This window comes from Monodelphis domestica, chromosome 3 (assembly GCF_027887165.1).
Source record: "Monodelphis domestica isolate mMonDom1 chromosome 3, mMonDom1.pri, whole genome shotgun sequence".
Taxonomy (NCBI): Eukaryota; Metazoa; Chordata; class Mammalia; order Didelphimorphia; family Didelphidae; genus Monodelphis; species Monodelphis domestica.
In genome coordinates, this window is record NC_077229.1 from 374,853,434 (window position 1) to 374,873,462 (window position 20,029).

At 34.8% G+C, this 20,029-nt stretch overlaps 1 protein-coding gene and 1 long non-coding RNA gene across 2 annotated transcripts in view; one reads left to right on the top strand and one right to left on the bottom strand.

The window, feature by feature from the left end:
- The window catches only part of FBXL7 (F-box and leucine rich repeat protein 7), a 515,131-nt gene extending 499,806 nt beyond the window's left edge, over positions 1-15,325 (bottom strand). Inside the window, exon 1 of the mRNA XM_007486833.3 lies at positions 14,678-15,325. Coding sequence (XP_007486895.1) covers positions 14,678-14,714 — 37 coding nt within the window. The 5' untranslated portion in view covers positions 14,715-15,325. The remainder of the gene's footprint in view (positions 1-14,677) is intronic.
- The window catches only part of LOC130458469 (uncharacterized), a 69,963-nt gene continuing 63,932 nt past the window's right edge, over positions 13,999-20,029 (top strand). The window contains exon 1 of the long non-coding RNA XR_008917788.1: positions 13,999-14,385. This is a non-coding gene — a long non-coding RNA (uncharacterized LOC130458469). The remainder of the gene's footprint in view (positions 14,386-20,029) is intronic.

The following is a 20,029-nucleotide window of genomic DNA, read 5'->3' on the forward strand; positions in this document are numbered from 1 at the left end:
AAGTATATGCAGTACTATTATAGGGGAAATGGGTTAGTTTTGTTCTGCTTGGCAAGGATGGGGAATACAAGAAGGAATGGAAAGAAGTAACAAAGAAGAAAGGATAGGCTTGATTAAAAAATGCCAATTAGAACTCTCTTAATGTGAGATTATTCTATGAGGAAGTATATTCCTTTTATTGATGGCTTCATGTTAAGTTTGAATGGGCAGAGAACTTATCAGGCAAGTCATAGTGAGAATTATTTTCAGGTCTAGATGGTCAGTGAAGGTCTTTCCAGTTCTTATCTTTTATTTTTCTTCAATTCTATAATATGGTTGGGAGAATGATGAAAATCAACCTTGGTCAGGCCCAACATGATTTCTTCATCTAAAAGGGTAAGGATATTGGAATCCTATGATGAGATGTGAATTTCCCCACCATCATGAGGACATCAGGGAGGGACTGGAAAACATTAGCTCACCTCCTCATTGGGCAGTCACCAATTAGAGATGTCTTAGGCTGTCTACAGGAGGACTAAATATTGAGCTTCCAACATTGTATTTAAATAATTTGAGATGCTGAATTAATGTGTCTTTGATCACTAAGGGAGATCAAAGACTGATTAATTTATTGGTTATTGATAATCTAATTAATAAATTCATTTTTCTAACCTGGAACACAATGTTAAAGAATTTTACTTGTCATAGAAAAAAAAAAGATGAATAAGAAATTATTGAGTTTAAGAAAATGTTTACTTAGTTGGATTCAACATCTATATGTATACATATATATGTGCATATGTTAAAGTGTAACTGCAAAAGGAGAAAATATGTTTTAATTTATACATGAAACAGCAAATGTGAATTATTTTGGTCAAAAATTAGCAAAAAATTAACTTTTAAATGACAGTTATCAACTGCACTATGAAAAAACAGAAATTAACAATAATAATACAGTCCAAATTATTGATATATATGGAAAATTCAAAATTATTTATTTAAATATATTTGATTGAAATAAGCAACTATATCACAATAACAGACTATTTCAAAATAATAGCAATACTAATATTAAATATTAGAACATATGACATATTGGTCAAGCATTTTCTAGAGGCAAATTTATAGCAATGAAAGTTCCCTTTTAATCTGACTACATCAGTAAGGTGACTTCTCAGTGAACATATTCCCTCTATCAATCCAAATAAACAACTATTCTATAATTTATAGGCTTACAGAATTACCTAGGGAATTGAGAAGTATAGAGATTTTCCAGGGGTCACATAGCCTTTAAGTGCTAGACATGGCACGATACACAGCTTTTTAGCTTGCTACCTACTATGCCATACTTATTCCTCTTAAATACACATATTTTTAATAAGAAAGACAACTAACCAATTTTGAACTATAAGTAAACTATAAAATGAACAAAACAGTCTACCTCCAAATCAGAAAAGAGCAGTTTATCAAAATCAGGGCGGAATTATTTTTAAAAAAAGATTAATAGAATGAAGAATAGTTCCTTTTAAAGGAAGAAATCTGATAAAATAAGATTTTTTTTAAAAAAATTGATAAAATGATCATTTTAAGACAGAGAAAATAATATTAAAATGAGAAATGAGAAATAAGATAGTAAATCAAAATAAATTAGAGGAATCATTAGAAATTTCTAAATATATAGAAAAGAAGTTTTATACTCAAATTCTTTCTAGGGAAGAAAAGAAGAATCTGAACCCCAAACATGGTCAAGATTAGGATCTAAAAGAAAACCAAAAGGATCCATAAAAGAATACCCTCCAAATCTGTATTCTCCAAAAACTGAGTATGGCTGTGGCATCAGTTAGATGGGTATTCTTTCAGTAATATAGATCATTATGCATTCAGGCCTGCCCACGCTGATGTTTGTCCATATCCTGCCAAAAGTTCCAGGAACGGACTATACCAAATGTGCTTGGGGTCTTCTTCAAAATCTTGATGCAGGAAAGATAACAATAAGCATGTAAACTTTCCATAGGATATCCTCCATTGTAACCACATGACCAGTTGAGAATTAAGCAAACACATACGAAAACTACATAAAGATAATTTAAAAGTAATTTTTGGCAAGTATAAATAACCAATTGGCTAATTCAAACTGATATTAGAGGGAAAAATTAATCCTCAAAGCAATTTACAGATTGAAATCCTGGTTTAAATACCAGTGGACTTTATTATATGACTGGTAATTATTAATTTAAAGTAGAAAAACAAAAGGTAAAATATGAAGAGAAATTGTAAAGAAAAATGATGAAAAGGGAACATACTTTTTAGATTGTAAAATATATATCACAAAGTGGTAATTATCAAAATGTGTCACAAGAAAAATTGAAAAACACATATACATAAATATGAAAATGTGTGTGAATACACCTGTATATCATTAAAAGAGGATAGAGAATCTCAAAATTTAACCAAATATTCCAATCAAATATTAACCACAATTCAGAATTCACAATTTTGGAAATATTAAAGAAGAAAATAAATAGGGAGAAATATGAAAGTGTATGTTTTAAGATTTGAAAACATCTGCTTCATAAGTAAAAGACTGGTGGGAAATGGCTGGAGATTCGATTACATGACAAATATCTTACAAGGTTAGTGGACAAAAAGCTAAATAACTAAACAGTTGCATTGAAGAAGGTGAGTTCAGTCTTGAGCTTCATGAAGAAAGCCATGCTGTGGCATCCCCAAATTGGGAGTTGATCGAGAACTCCACTATACTCTTCCTTGATCATACTACATCTGGAGTTTTGTATCTATTTCTGGGTGCCACATTTTAGCAAGGAAATTGATAAGTTGGAGACTCTCCAGAGGGGAGGTGACCAGGATGATAAAGGGCCTCAAGTGCATGCCATATGATGACTGGATAAAGAAACAGCATTTTAGCCTTGAAAAGAAAAAGACTCGGGAGAAGGTAATAGCTATCTTCAGTTATTTAAATGGAAAAGGAATTTGTTTTACTTGAACCTAAGGAGCAGAGAACTAGGAGAAAGGGACAGAAATGGCAGTGGAAAATGGAGTCATGATGGAAAGAGAAACAGCTTCAGAATTGGGGTGATCTTGCAGAGGCAATGATGGGAAGTAGGAGGGTCCCCCTTACTACAACTCTTCAAGCAAAGGCTGGATGGCTGCTTTTCATTTTAGGGTTGTATAAGCCAACATTCAAAGTCCCTTCTGGTTCCATGTTTTTCCATAATAAACTTTTGTGTATTTTAATCTAAGATTAATTTCATATGTGGAAAAATACAGTAAAAGCAACATGATAGCATGGTTATTAATCAAATATCTGACAGATTTTAATAAATTAAGACTAAGAAGACAGTTCCATAACTTTTTTTTAAACCTTATGTCTTGGAATCAATTCTGTGTATTGGTTCCAAGGCAAAAGAGCAGTAAAGAGTAGGTAAAGAGGATTAAGTGACTTCCCCACGGTAGCACAACTAGTTCACATTTGAACCCAAGAACCTTTTGTCTAAAGGCAGGCTCTCCATCTACTGACTTTTTCCATTTCCATGACTTTTATACTTTTTTCTTTTGTGGACCTCATCTCACAGCTATCTTCAGGGATCAAATTAGGAAAAGGAATAATATTCTAATTTAAATGGACAAGTATGATGGACACCTAAAATCTATGTTTTTTACTCAGACATGAAAAATATTAATATAATTTTCAGAACATCCATGAAGTGAACTAGGCACCACAGTGGATAGAATATTAAACCGGAAGTAAAGAAGGCCCGAGTTCAAATTTGGCTTCAGACACTCACCAGCTGTGTGACCCTTGGCTAGTCATTTAACTTCTATTTGCCTCTGTGTCGTCATCTGTAAAATAGGGATATTAATAGTACCTTCCTTGCAGGGTTGTTGTAATGAGCAAATGAGATATTTGTATCTCATTTGTATCAGAAGAGTATCTAGCAACCTAGTAAGTAAGTAATCCTGTAAATGTTGACATTATCATATTTCCTTTATTTGCTGGTGAATCTTCTAATTCTTACATTGATTACTTCCAGTTGCAAAAGTAAAAAAAAAATTGATGAAATTCTTATAAAACTGCAATCATTTTTTGATGAAGGCTTATATATTAGCTTTTGTATTTACTTGTCACCGATCGGTTGGGTTAATTGTTTTGGTTCTTTTTTACATTCATTAAAGTACTGTGTTTTCAAGTTCTTTACCTTAGTGGTCTGTGATTTAATGTCTCATCAGTATGTGTTCCTTTAAGTAAAGGAAAGAGCACTGATCTAGGATTGTAGAGACCTGAAATAAAATCCCAGTTCTCTTACTAGATGACCTTGGGAAAGTCAATTCATCTCTCTTGACCTCAGTTTCCTTAATTATAAACTAAGTGGTTTCTTCTGCTTCTTAACAGTCAAAGGTTCCTTTCTTTTATAACCTTGATTATTTTTTCCTTCACTCTCCATCTATCTCATTCATTTTCTGCAGTTAGCCCTAAGAAACTTCCCAGGTGTGCTCCATAATCTTCTAATAGCTATTTCCATCCTTGGAAATTTAAGTCGGACTAATGGATTACAGATTCTGGACCAATTACTTTGTTCATATCACCATATTGGGAACTAGTACTTGGTACTTTCCTCAGGGCATGCAGTTAAAGAATTACTCCTAAACAATAATAGATATGGAAGTAGAAGAAATAGTTAGGCTCTTCAAGATGTGGATGAAGGGAGGAAACAATTATCTGTTCACCTCAAACAGTTGAGCCAAATTAAATATTTATTTCAGTAGTGTGATTAATTCACTTAAAAGGGTCAAACTGGTTGTATGGAATTTTGTTCCAACCTACCCAAACCAGCCTGACCATCTATAAATCAATTATTAAGGATAAGGGAAATTTCTGAAGTTTTTATTGGAGATCTTAATTCTTTTATTTTCCACTGCTACATCTGCTCAAAAAATACAGTCAAGGAATTTACCACAGAAAGGGTAGCAAACAAAAAAAATGTTATAATAACATTTCTACACAATGCTCAAGCCTTCTAAAGTTACAATTATGAGTTCATGCAGTGTTAACAACTGGTTTTCATTTTGTTCCATTTTATGAATTTAAATAGGAATTGATAGAATGAGCACATCTAATACTTAGTCTAAATCATGGACATCTTTCCAGAAACTCTGGAAACAGAACTCTCTGTTTCTATCTGAAGGTTATATATAATTGCTCTTATTTATATAGTGGTTCAAGAGGTTCAAAGGACTATACAAGTGTTATCCTTTGTGATTATGTGTAAAATGCAGACTATATTTAATTACAGAAGAAAAATTTGGAGTCAGTTAATTATTCAACAAATCAGATTTAGTCAGAACAATAGATTTGGAGGTGGAACAAACTTTTGAAATCAATCAATGAAATCAAATTAATACAATCACATCATTTCACAGTTATGTAAACTGAGGCAAAGAGAAGCACCTCACTGTTACTTATTGCAATAACTCTCTAATTTAATAATTGATCTTTGAGAGCTGTTGTGGTTGAAATAACATCCTCCAGGCCAAAAAAAAAAAAATATATATATATATATAACACACACACACACACACACACACATATAACTTGTAGAGTAACTGAGGATACTAATATCATAAAATTCTACACACAGATACAAAGTCAGATTCTGATTCTTAATATGCCATATTAGATACTTCAGACAGAATGCAGAGCAGGGAATGCTGAGTAGTTGCCTTCACACTCAGGTAGCTGATGACAGTTAGGTGACCCAGCAAACAGAGAGTTTGGCCAGAAGTCAAGAAGATTCTAATCCAAATCCATCTTCACACTTGATAATAGCTGTGTGATTCTGGGCAAGTCACACAACCTTTTGTGACTCAGTTTCCTTATCTGTAAAATAAACTGGAGAAGGAAATGGCAAGCACACCAGAATCTTTGTCAAGAAAACCCAGATGGGGTCATGATATTTCTGACAATGACTGAACAACAACAGCTGATGCCACATGTCCTTCCAAATGGAAAAAAGAATATAGACTTCTTGTATTTTTATACATAAAATGAGTATTTTATATCCATTTATAAGTTTAATATATTGGATGATTTGATAGATCCAGATTGTAAGAAAGTTTTATTTTAATAGCTTTCAATAAATTTATTGCTGAAGTCTAGGAATTTATTTCCATAGTAACAACCAATATTTGCACTAAAAATCATGGTATTTATTCAAACACATTTGGAGCTGTTTGGAGAGTAGATTAAATTTTACCAAAATAAGTTGGCAAAATAAGTATATGAATATCAATCAAATATGACAATGTGCATTTTATAAATAATCAAGCTCTAATGCTTCCAAAATTCCCAAGGACATGATAGTAGAGAGCTTATACATTAAGCACTTGAATCCCTTTTTCCTACTTAGTAGATATTTCCCTTCATTTAAGAACCTCTGTCACTCAGCCTTCAATTATTGCTCACTATTTTATTTGATTGGTACAGCACTATGCTCTGAAAATATCTGAATCTTTTTTCCAAAGGCTCTAACAAAATTAGCCAAACAAGCTGCTTAGAATTCACTTTTTTTAAACTATGAACTATCCATTTAACTCTAAAAATTTTTTTTCTTTAGTGAAAGACAACTAAGCTTTTGTAAAGATTCCTTTGCAAACCAGGGACAAAATCAGTGCCCAGAAAAGTACTAAAGGATAATCAAAATGGACAGTATCTATTCACATGGATGAAACTTTATGTAGTTCATCCTTATTCTTGGTAAATATGACATCCTTTATGATCACCAAAGTCAATATTTCAAAATAAGACTTAATCCAACTAACTGATTTGATTTTTTAAATAAAAAATCTATATTATCTAATTCAGCCTGTTTCAGAGGAAAGAACTACGGATTTGGAGTCAGGAACCCTGGGTTCAAATCTCAGCTTTTTTATTTGCTTAATGCACATTCTCAAGCCAATTATCATTTCTGAGCTTTAGCCCCTTCATGTGGGAAATGAAAAGACTGCACTAGATGACTTCTAAGGCCCCTTTCACCTCAAAACCTATGAGCCTATGATTCCAATGGCATAATTATAAATGGCACTTCTCTTTGGCTTCTATTTTCATCTGGAAGAAAATGGATGTGGAAAACTTTGGGGAAATTTCTTTGAGGAAAGTTACCTCCATTCTAACTTTTACTTAATTGCCTTGTTTTGCTACTTTTCATTCACAGCATCCTTTTTCTTTTAAAATGTGATGACAGTGTTGAAATTCTCACCTGTGTAAATCAGTCAGAAAGTATTTTACAAATGTGGTTAATGTTATTAACACTTGTTAATTAAAGAGAAAAAATCCTATACCTAAAAAGAGAGAGGTCTTAAGCAATTCAGGGCTTCTTAGAAGGAAGGGAGATTCCCATGATGTTGATTATTTGAGCATATGAAATGATTACTATTGTTATTCAATGTCAGTACAAAGTATACTTTTAATGTAAACAAGACTTTCAGATGTGGGTTTGGAGAGGGAGACAGAGAGACAAGAGAAAGAAAATAGCTATTTTATCCATTGTTTAACATTCTTATCAATAATCTAACTTCCTTAATTTACATGCACAGGCAAATACACAGTTATGCTAGTCAACAATTTTAAAAAATGATTCATAACAATCAGTGAAGAAGGATTCATAACAATCAGTGAAGAAGAATAAGAAAAAGTAGAAAAGAAGAAAATTTAAACATATAGTAGAAAAATAAAACCTTCCTAATAATTGTGGTTAGCCCAAAGTATAGTTAGTTGCCACAGGAAGTAATGGATTAACTCTTACTTGAGATGTTTAAGCAAAGTCTGGATAATAATATTAGAAAGGTTTTAGAGGGTGCCCTTATTCAATTATAGATTTGACAAGATGCATGATGAGATTCCTTCCAACCCTGAAATTATTCACTTTAAGATAAAAATTAAAGCTAGATGTACATGAAATAGAAAGTAGATTAATTTTAATTTTCTTTCTTATTTCTATCAGAATAAAACCATTTATGAGAGGCAAATAATAAAGAATAGCATGAGAAATAAATGATGAAGAAAAGTAATTAAGCCAGAGTTGTAATGACCTTGTGAGATGACTATCAAGTATATTTGTTTAATATATGTATTCAATTTGATATCCAGAAATATTCCCATTTTGTAATTCAAAATATGCAAATACATTCACATATTCAGGAGGCTATGATCAAATAAAGCTTATTTCCTAGAGCACTTAAATTTTTAATACCTGACTTTCTCCCCAAATTTCTTCAATCTGTTAATGGTACCATCATTCTTGCAATCACTCAGACTTAAAAACATGAACATCTTTGATTATTTCTCCACATACTATCAGCTACCAAAGCTGGATAGTTCTTTCTTTGTAATGTCTCAATTCTCTCCTTTTTCACTCATATTGATTAACACCATCCTAGTTGAAGCCCATGACCTTTTTTCAGTTTCTCCCCTCAACAAACTATCCTTCACAGAGTCACCAAAGCAACCATTCTAAAGCATAGTCTTCACTATGAGGGTCCCACCATTTCCTAGTTAATGAAGTATAAATTCCTCATCCTGGCACTCAATGTCATCAAAAATCTGAGTCCAACCCTACAGATTTATTTTAAATAATTGTCTTTAATCCTCCCTGTAATCCAGCTAAAATTGAATATCTACTATTGTCCTACTCACCCTACTCTCTTGTCTCCATTAATTTTGCATGCTATCTCCAAGGGGGGGCGGGGAATAGGGGAGACCCAAATCTACACATACATATATAGATAAACACAAATATACATACTTTTTGAATTTCTTTTCATCTTTAAGTTCCTTTCACTTTTTCAACATTTCGTCATTTCACCATATAAGGTACCATATTCTTTTTCATAGGTCATTCTTTTGCCCCAATCTAAAAGGGATCCCCTTCTTTCTAAAATTTCTCGTCTCTTTGCTTGATTTTTCCAATGTAGTTATATTCCAACTAATAATAAAGTTTTCTGTGTTCGCATCTCTTCAGCAGAAACTATACAGTTATACTCTTTCTTGCCCAGTACATAGCACAGTTCCTTGTGTACTCTAAGAATTTAAAAACGTTTGTTGAATTAAATTGAATCATTGATTGATTGGCATAAGATGGTTTATTTTATTGGTATAAAATTATGCCACAGTGTGATCTTAGGAAAATTACTTCTACTCTATAGATAACAATTTCTTCATCTGCTGAAGTGACCTCTAAGATCCCTGTGTTTCAGGGGTTCTACTACACACTTAGGATGAGTAGGATGTTCCCTTTGAGCTGATCTCCTAATTATCACAAGGGCATTATGTTCATCCATAAACACTCTGTCTTCTATTTATTCCTTTTTCCACGGACACCCATTTATGATGACTTCATAGGTTAATGTCTGTGTCCTTGGAATGGAAATCCAATCCATGATCCTGTCCTCCAGAATAGACCTCTGTCTTCTAGAAGTATCCATTCCATTTGCAACAAGCTATGTATATTCTGCATTCTTACTTCAGACCTACATTAGCAAAATAAACAAAATGATGAATCCCTTACCAAGTACTTGTGAAACAGCCACTCTGTAAGAAATCAGGCATGAAAGATAACAAAATTGATTTCCACTTGTGCTAATGTTGGTTTATGATGCTTTACTGATTAGGGCTTATTGGTTTTGAAAGACCCTAAGTGGTGTTCTACTTCTCTACCTAAAGGCACATAAAGTTCTTCTGATGACCCTTAAGCTATCTGAAGACAACTGATATTTTCTGATGATATTCACATCCCCTCTAAATAAAGATAAAGGTTGGAGAAAAGCTTCCTTAAATGAATTAGACATAATAATGATAAATGGGGATGTGGGAAATACACTCATACTTTACTGGCAGAGTTGTGAACTGATCCAACTATTCTAGAGAGAATTTGAAATCATGCCCAAAGGGCCATGAAATTGTGCATGCCCTTTGACCCAGCAATACAGCTACTAGGGCTGTATCCCAAAGAGGTCAAAGGAAGGAGTAAAGAACCTGTTTGTACAACATATTTATAGCAGCTCTTTTTTGTGGTGGCAAGGAATAGAAAACTGAGGGGATGTCCATTAAGTGGGGAATAGCTGAAGAAGCTGTAGTAGATGAGTGTAATGGAATGCTATTGTGCCATGAGAAAGACGAATAGAATGATTGAAGAAAAACCTGTAAAGATTTATGTGAACTGATACAAAATAAAGTGAACAGAACCAGGTCAATGTTGTACATAGCAACAGCAATATTGTATTAGGATCAACTGTGAATAATGCAAAGAACCAAGACAACTCCAAGGAACTCGTGATGAAAAATGCTGTCCATTACCACTGAAGAAACTGATGGAGTCTGAATTCAGATCAAAGCATGATATTTTTCATTTCATTTCTTTCATGAATTTTTTCTCTTATGAGTGTTTTCTTTCAAAACATGATGAAAATGGAAACATGTATTGCATGATAGTGCATGCATAATTACTTATTGCATTTGAAAGTGAGGAGGAGAGGTGAGGTGGAAGGACACAATTTAGATTGCAGATTGTCAGAAAACGGATGTTAAAAATGGTCTTTACATGTAATTGGAAAAATAGAAAAAAATATTACTGAAGAAAAAAGGGACTATAGTCAAATGACATGTCCTTTTAAATGGCTAAAAGGACAAAGGAAGTGAAGAAAAATGAGATAATTATGAATATACTCCTCCATTCATTTGGTACCCACTATTTGTTCTTAAGGAAAAAATCAGAACTATTGATTATATATATATATATACATATAGAATATTCCTAATCTAGATGTAATATTTTAAGATTTACAAAGCATTATGCATACATATACATATATATATGCATATAGTTTTAAAAATAAAAAAGTAAAAAACCTCAGGTAGAGAGAGTAAAAGTGATTTGCCCAGGACTATTTCCTTAAAGAAGAATAGTTATCTTGTAAGGCAAAATTTGAACTCATGTCTCCTGGCTCCTAGTCCAGCTCCTGGTATACAATATCAACCATCTACCCAGAAAAATCTGGTGTGTATCTATATGGAAGATGTGAGGAAAAACCCTAGTTAGAGAGGAGTAAAACGGAATAGCCAAAGGCTGAGATAAATGGCACCAAACATATTTTCATGTCTGATTTCATCTGAAATTAATATTTCTTTCTCCAGTTTATTCTCTGATGTTTCATGAAGAACAGGCAATAATACTATCCTGTAAACTAGCTGAAAGTTAGGAGCAATTTCTTATACCAGCTATTTTATATCGCTTATCAAGAAAAGAGACTCCTCTACTGTGAAAATGGTAAAGTTTATAAAGATGAGCTTTTGTTTTTTCTTAAAGAAAAGTAATCTGACTACTCAGCTATCCTTACTATGGACACCTTAATGGACTTATCCCTTCCCCTAATTCAACCAGACCCCTTCTATCTGGAGGAGAGAAGATATTTCTTCCTTTATTCTTCTAGATCAAAAGAGGAAGAAGAGAGAGGAAGAAAATGAGAAGGAGGAAAAGGAACAACTGCACCAGATCCTCTTTTGCCAACAAAATATCAACTCATTTAATTTTATTTATAATAAAAAAATATCTTATCTAAAAATTGAAATAAACACTGACTGTAATATTATTCAGAACTCACTTTCTTACATGAGCTTATGTTGTAGTATGAAGAATTGATGAAATCAGGATTACATAATGGATTATTTTAGTCTTCACTCTTGCTCTTAGAGTTTCTGAATAAACTCATTATTAACCTTTCACTGCTATCTGCTCCAAGGTTTGAACAGCCTTCACCAACGACCTGACCTGAAGAATTCAAATGTTCTCTTCTTGGTAGGATTGTCAGATTCCTCCCATTTAATATGGATCTGGGACAAAAAGAGTTTGCTTTTTTTTTTTTTTTAAACCTGTGATTTCATTGGCATAAAAGTTCCCAGTAAGGAATTTCTTCTACCAATGCATATCAGTAGTGGCTCTGCAATTTTAAGAGGTTAAGTGACTTGCCCAGAGTCATACAGCCATAATGTAGCAGAGGATGACTTGAACCCAGAATTGATTTGTCTTAATACAACTTAAATAGTATTGTGCTCTAGGAGAATGAAAATGATAAGTGGGCTTTATTTCACATTGCACCAGAAGTGTAGAAAGGGCAGGAAGCCACAATTTGCTTTTTTTTTTTTTAAGACAAATGGGTAGAATAAACATTGTAAAACTTCTTATTCTTCATATTTTTGGACTCATAACAGATAATAATCATAGATTTTTGAAAAACGGTAGGTTATCTTGTGATTCTAGTCTAATCCATTTGGAGATGAGGAAACTGAGACTCAAGTAAAGTGACTTGCCTACTGTTATGTCAATTATTTAGGTAAGAAGTCTTTTTTTTTTTCATTGTCAAGTCAGTACTAAAATAGATATCTTCACAGTCTCCCAATGTATAAGTTACATTTTAAACTTAAAAAATTTTTTGAAAAAGAGATGTAAAAGAGAATTACTTATTGCTGCTGGTAGGTTGGATACTTAAAGGATTTTTTTTTTTTTGGTGGGGGAGTTTTGTTTGTGTATGTGTGTGTAGGTGAAAGCACAGTCAAATGCTAAGCAGGTTGTATCATTATACTTAAATAAATAAATAAAAATAAACTGCATCTTACATAACTCTATAACATTACTTCTATTACTCTACTTCTTTAGTCATAGCCTGTCAATATGATATTTCTGTACAAAAAGAGCTGATAAAACTAAACATAATGTATATGAAAAACCAAAAACCTGAGTTGCCTCTTGAAGATCCCATTGGTTTCCTTTAACCAGCGGAGCACAAAAAGGGGTTTTGCCTATAAAATCTACACAATGTATCTAAATCTGATCCCAGTAAAATTTCACTTTAGCTGAAGTGAAAATGCAGAGGTAGCATTTACGGATAACAGCTGGAGAACATTAGTTCCCTGTCTCTCTCTTTTTTTTTTCTCCCCAGGGTTGAAAATTCTGCTGTTCAGACAGGAAGCAGTCATATACCACACACTGTATGATAGGAGAATTCTGGGATACAAGAACAAGTTGCGGAGGATGGGGAGGAGTGCATAGGAGTTTCATTAAAGAACTTACAACTCACTCATTTTATCTACCTCTTTTCTTACTCATTACACTTCAGTGAGATATTCAAATATAGTATTGTTTTGTCTTCTCTCAAATTTAAGTTATGGAAAACTTTAAAATTTATTATTGGCAAGAAAATGTATGTTCATTTAGTTTTCCACAGGTTTTATAAAAAAGATTATCCCGTATAGCCCAAACACTCCACGGTTTATTTACTAACTTCTCCCAACCATTTAGTGTCTAGCAATGCAATTTTGAACCTCCTTTTAAAAAAATAGCCTCAAAGTGACTCTCCAAGGGGGAAAGAAGGCCATCTCTTTTCAAGTCACTCAGGTGAAAATCAAAAGAAAAGATTTTTTTAAAAAAGTAATATGAGAAAAACTATTTCTTGGATATTTGAAAGATAAAGACTTGCAATTAGAGGTAGTCTGTAGTATAGGTTAAACTGCCAGTCTCCAAGCTTGTTGGGAAGCAAAGTAGCATACATACACACACACCCCAAACATACATTCTCTGCAGCTCCAGTGCTAGGGGACTACCATCTTCCTAGTTACAAGATTCAATAGCCTGCAAGTTGGTGTGCACTCAGTCTCAGTTTGTAACCCGCTCTCCTATGGGAAGGGGATGATGTGAAACTGACCTGCTTTGGCGGGCCAAATTTAGCAGAGGCAGACTTAAGAGGCCTTTGAAAGTTTGTAAACATACTCTGCACACAAAATGAGGAGGGGATGCTTGCTGTTAATCTCTTCTATGACTAACATTCGTTTGTTAAGGTGAAATGGAAAAAACAAAAACAAAAGCCTACATCCTTCCTCTGTTAAGCAGAGGAGGAGTTTTAAGTTTAAACCGATTTGCAAGTTTTCACTTGACAGGCAATATTTCTATGCAATCTCCATCCCTCCATAACAGATGGTCCGTTGCCAGTCGAATCCTGAGAGAGCAGACAAAACATTCACACATTCTTCCTTTCACAGCACCGATAGTTGTTCTTTTTTTTTTTAAGCTATCAGAATAAGGGGCAGTCAAAAGAGAATGGAAACTTAACTTTCCTTTCAAAACTTCACCACTACAAAAGAGTTCTGTGGGCTGGTCCACAGAGACTTGGGAAATTTTCACCAAACAACGGCATAACGTCAAGGAATGGGGCATCATTTGCTGCCTGGGCCAAGCTGGAGGTAACCAGAGTGTTCAGAAATAGAGCAGAGATAAAACTTCATAAATTCTAATGACAATCCAGGAAGTGCCTTAAGGAGAACCCGCTGTGACAGCTGTAAAGGTATGAATCATAAAAGAAGGAAGGAATTCCTCTGGGAACTTAACTAATTGCGCCCCCTTCCCCACCCCACCCCCACAATTTCCCCCCTTTTTCCCTGGTAAAGGGGAAAAGGTAAGTAACCTTCCCAAGTTCTTTATGGAGCGAGGCAAATCAAAGTGAAAAAGGGCTGAACTTTCCATCCTGAGAAGGGAAGGGGAGGAAAAGAAGACGCAGGGAGGGGATGAGGAGGGAGAGACCGAGGAGGCGGAGTGAGCTCAATTCCTGTACAGTTAGATGGATTAATCTCACTCACCCTCACTGCCGTACTGTTTGCCATTGTTCGCTCCCATCCTGCAGGCTTCATACTCTCCTTCTCCCAGTACACACCATGTCTAACCAGCCAAGACGCGGTTCTTAGGCAACCAGGGGGCGACGAAAGCGGGCAAGTGAACCCTCCTATCCCGAACGATTACTTTGACATACTTCAGAACCCCTAAACAAGGACCATCTCTGGGAGGGCAATGCCCCCCCTCCGTAGGTTCTCCAGATGGACTTGCTCTTTTCCACTCCTTGCTTTTTTTCTTTTCTTTTCTTTCTTTTTCTCCTTTCTATTTTTTGCAAGAAAGATAACCCGAGGGGTCGCAGCTCCACTTAATAATCCACACTCAGGGTCAGGCAGCGGTACTAGAGGAATCTGTAGATGCAGCTTCCAGCATCCCAGGGCTAGGCAGGCAAGGACATCCCCTTCAGGCTTCTGAGGGCGAAGAGGAAGAACTGCCTCGCTCCTTCGGTCCCAGCGCTCTCGATGCACTTCTTCCTAAGGGAAAGTGCCGCTACAAGCCACTTGTTGCTGGTTCCCTGAGAAGGAGACCCACGGCCCTACGCTGCTCTCCAGTGGCTCAGACTTTTGTTAGCACCAGGCGCCTCCTCTCTTTCTGTGTCAATCACAGAGGGAGCCCCGACAAGGAGGGTGGCTGGAGGAGGGAGCTGAGCCTGCAGAGGCAGCCTTTTAAAGGAGCCGCGCGCTTTTAGCTCCCTGCTTTGGCCCCTTCAACTTTTTCCAGACTTATAGCCCCCTTGAAGACCCTGCAATCTTTTGGAGGAAGGGGTATTCTGACGGATTTTTATTGTATTATTATTTTGTGATCTCGACTACTTGGTTGTACAAGAAGTTTTTACGAGAGTGTTTGAAGTATCACACACAGATGTGTATAATGAGTATATTATGTCACCTGTGTGATTATATCACCTATCAGTTATATTCTGCATTTAGTTATTCTCGTCCCCAGGCAGATGGTATTCACCTTCACAAAAAGTTATAACTTTTTAAAATTTAGAACTGACAATAAAAAAGGTTTATTTTTTTTTATTTAGAACCAAATTATTTAGAGTAATTTAGAATTCTTTATTTAGAACGATAGAGATTATTACATCTAGTTCCTTGGCTTTCTGGGTGCTGCAACAGAGGCTCATAGAAATATAAAGCTGTAAGGATACAAAGTAAAGATCTGGCTCTAGTGTTTCAGGACCTGGGTTCAAATGTGCCTCTGATGTTTTTATCTCTGTGGCTTTTGGCAATTTGTTTCCCGACCTTATTTTCCTAATTTGTAAAATAAGAGAGTTGATCTCCAGCACTTCTGAAGTTTGACTAAATCTTGAGGTAACTACATAAAAATGGCAAGTAGGTGGCACAGTGGATAGAGTGAGGGCCTAGAGTGGAGAGGACTCATTTCTCTGAGTTTAATTATGGCTTCAGGTGCTTACTAGCAGTGTGACTCTGGGCAAGTCACTTAACCCAGGTTGCCTCAGTTTTCTCAGATATAAAATGAGCTGGAGAAGGAAATGGTAAAATATTCCAGTATCTTTACTAAGAAAACCCCAAATGAGGCCCTGAAAAGTCAGACACTAAGTAACAAAAACATCAGTAATCATCAGTGCCCTCAACCCAGGTCATCTGACTCTGGACCCAGGACTCTTCCCTGCACATAGAGGGGGAAACCATGTAGCAAAAGGGATAGTTTGTCCTCAGGCCTGCAGTCAGATAATCTGGGCTAAGGGTTTTACTCATTAGTGAAGTTACCTCAAATAATGGCGGATTTTCTCTCCATCCAGAAATGGGGAGGGAGAAGTTTTCCTCTATGTCACTTAACATATTTAATATAAATATTTGTAACTCCATCTTTTTCAAATGGTCATAATTTAACATCCTGCCCTGAAAGTTTTGATGTGACCCTCCCATTTTTTTGAGGGATAGAGATTTAAAGAGGAAAAGAGGGTTAGAAGGTAGAAAGAATATAGGGAAAGTTGGGAGAGAGTCACATGAGAGCCAAGGAAGTTCTCCCCCACCCTTCAGAAATATGTTTCCTGGCTCTGAACTTTCAATAGCTTTCTAGCCAGGAAATGAATTTTTTCCCCTCCTTACTCAGATATTTTTCCCCTTGAAGTTTGTATTATCCTTTGTTTAATATTTGACAACTGATATTTAAAATTAATATGCAGTTTCTAACACTATAAAACTGCCAGATATTTCCAAGATAAAAGAAAAAGAGAATCTTTAGAATCATTGGATTCAAATGTTCTTCACATGAATCTAAAAAGTTTGGAATGATCAAATACTGATTTGTTAATGAAAGATTATATATTATAAATACATGAACTAAACCCTGCGATGTAAAATGTTAAGGTTCTCCTTATAGGGGCAGGACCATAGCAAATATATTCACCTAAAGTTTCAAATATTTCCAGTGAAGATAGTTATATGGATTCCTGCAAACAGTAAAGATTCTAAAAGAACAATGTTTTGGAGGCAGGTGGGTAGCTCAGTGGATTGAGAGCCAGGCCTACAGACAGGAGATCCTAGGTTCAAATCTAACCTCAGACACTTCCCAGCTGTGTGACCCTGAGCAAGTCACTTGACCCCCATTGCCTAGCCCTTACCACTCTTCTGCCTTGGAGCCAATATACAGTATTGACTCCAAGATGGAAGGTAAGAGTTTTAAAAGAAAAGAAATATGTTTTAACAGGGTTTTATAATATGTGTTTTTGAACATTGGACAAAAACAGGTGATATTTACTTTATTATTTAGGGAACATTTTAATTTATACTATAGGATTGCATGGCTCTCTCAGCTCTAAAACTATGATACTTTGATTCAGTTTTTCTGTCCAATTTCTTTTAATTGAAATAACTTTTTTCATTACTTTTTTATTGATCCTATACTACTTTTCCAGTATTTATATTCATCGATGCTTATCCAGTCAAAAAGCATTTATTGGCAATTACTATAGATATTGCACTCTGATGAACACTGGATATGCCAAGATAGGGAAAGGAGCTGTCTTTTAATGTAGAAGATAACATGTAAATAGGTACAGTAGAAACTAATGTCAAAGGGAAAGGTATCAGAAGCTGAGGAGGAAGGAGCAGACTGGGAAAGACTTCTTTCAGAATGAACTTAAGCTGAATTTTGAAGGAAACTAAGAGGAAAGGATGAAGAGAGATTGCTTTCTAGGCATGGGAACCACAGTGCAAGGCATGAAGATGGGAGGTAGAACATAGAGCAAGAAGAACAAGTAGGCCAGTGTGGCTTAATTGTTGAGTGCACATAAAGTGTAAGACCAGAAAGGGTAGAAGGGGCAAAGTTATAAAGAGCTGTAAATGCCCAAAACAAAACAAAACAAAAACAAACAAGCAAACAAAAACTTTAGAAAGCTATTGGAATTTGTTGAAGAGGGGGAGGAGAGATTGAAGAGGTTGGACTTTTTCTTTAGGAGAATCTCTTTGGCAGTAGAGCAGAAGATAGATTAGGATGGAGAGAGAATGGTTAGAAATCTATAAAGGAGTTCAGATAAGAGATAATGAAAGTCTCAAGTAGGGAAGTTCTATGATTATTACAGTTTATATGCACGTGCATTCTAAGAATAGATGCCAAATTCTAAGCCTCTGAGTCCTGTCCATGTTCTTTCCATAATTTTATCACTTTCAGTTCCTAATATTCATTTATAATAAAACATTAGGTGAAGTTCTTGCAGGGGGGGAAAGTGACTAACTAGAGTAGAGAAGTTGTTATAGAAAAAAGTGATATTTTGGTTGTCCTTTAAAGGATAGATACAAATTCAGTAGACCAAGAGAAGAAAGAATTTCGAAGTAAAGAGAAGAATGTTAGCAAAGGCATAGAGTCAGATAGAAAAGGAAGGTTCATTTTGGGGTAAAAGGAAATAATCCAGTTAAATTGGAATAATAATAATAATAATAAATAGCTAACATTTATATAGTGCTTACTATGTGCTAAGCTGGGTGCCAAATGATTTACAATTATGATCTTATTTGTAATTACCCTGGGAAGTAGTTGCTATTATTAACCCTAGTTTACATATGAGAAAACTGAGGCAAACAGCAGTTAAGTGACTTGCCATGGTCACATAGCTAGTAAATAGCTGAGGCTGGATTTGAAATCAGATTTTCCTTACTCTGGGCTCTGCACTCTATCCATTGCGGTTTAAGACTAAACTGGTGATTGTGGATAGCCTTGAATGTAAACAAAGAAAGGAATTAGAGCATTACCCAGTAGGCAGTAGAGAATATTTGTGTTTTTTGAGTCCAGTAGTGAGAAAAACAGATCTATAAGGCAGAGATCTGATGTTTGTTACTAGGAGACAAGGGTAATTAAAGTGCAAAAAATTGGACTATCTTCACTGTTTAGTCTAATGAACTGGTTCTGATTATAGTAGATGATTAAATATTCAATGATTACTACAGCCACTATAAGAAAATATGCTACCTTTTATATTTTGATTTACTTATGACTGACCTTTTAGGTCAAAGCCAAATCAACAGTTGGAATACAAAATGAAAGTCAGTGGAGAGGAAGAAGTGGGAGAATTCAGTAAATTTTAGATATCAATGATAAGTAATCTAATCTGAATTTAACTCTAAAGAATTATTTATCTGATATTGCCAACTTTCCAAAGTATGTGAAAAGACACTGCTGGAATTATATCTGAAATCCTCAAGCAAAAAACAAAACATTTATTTTAGCCAAAAAAAAAAGAAAACAAAACACAAAACAATCCTCTTTTCTAAGTTCCAAATGTTCCCCACAAACAGCTATCAACAAGTAATTGGATTTTTGCATTTTACCTTTTGCACTTTCCTTGGACATTTTCTTGTGAAATATAAGCAGCCAAAATGACTAGAAAAGATAGTATCTTAAATAATACACAGAATGCAGATAAGCAGTTCCAGCTAATAGAGGACAGCCTATAATTATTCAGATAGTCTAAAATATATTTTGAAGTTATGTCACATACTTTGAAATAAATTATTTTTGCATCCCTTGAAATATTTCCATTTATCTTTCCTTAACCAGAACTTACAAAAAGATCAAGACACATTTAGCCTTTTTGTTTGCATTTCTCTTACACATATTTAGAAGCCTTCCAATCCCACCCCCAATAAAACTATTGCAGCCTTAAAACATTCTTGTTTGCAAGTAGGTCAGTCACTGAAATATTGAATGCCAGAATAAAAAGTAATGTGTTTTTTTTTCCCACTTGAAAATGATTCCCCTCTGCAATGCTTTTAAATAGTTGTCATCCAGTCTATAAGGAAACTCTTCATATTGTCCAAGGAAGTCCAACACACTTTTGTATAATTCCAGTTATT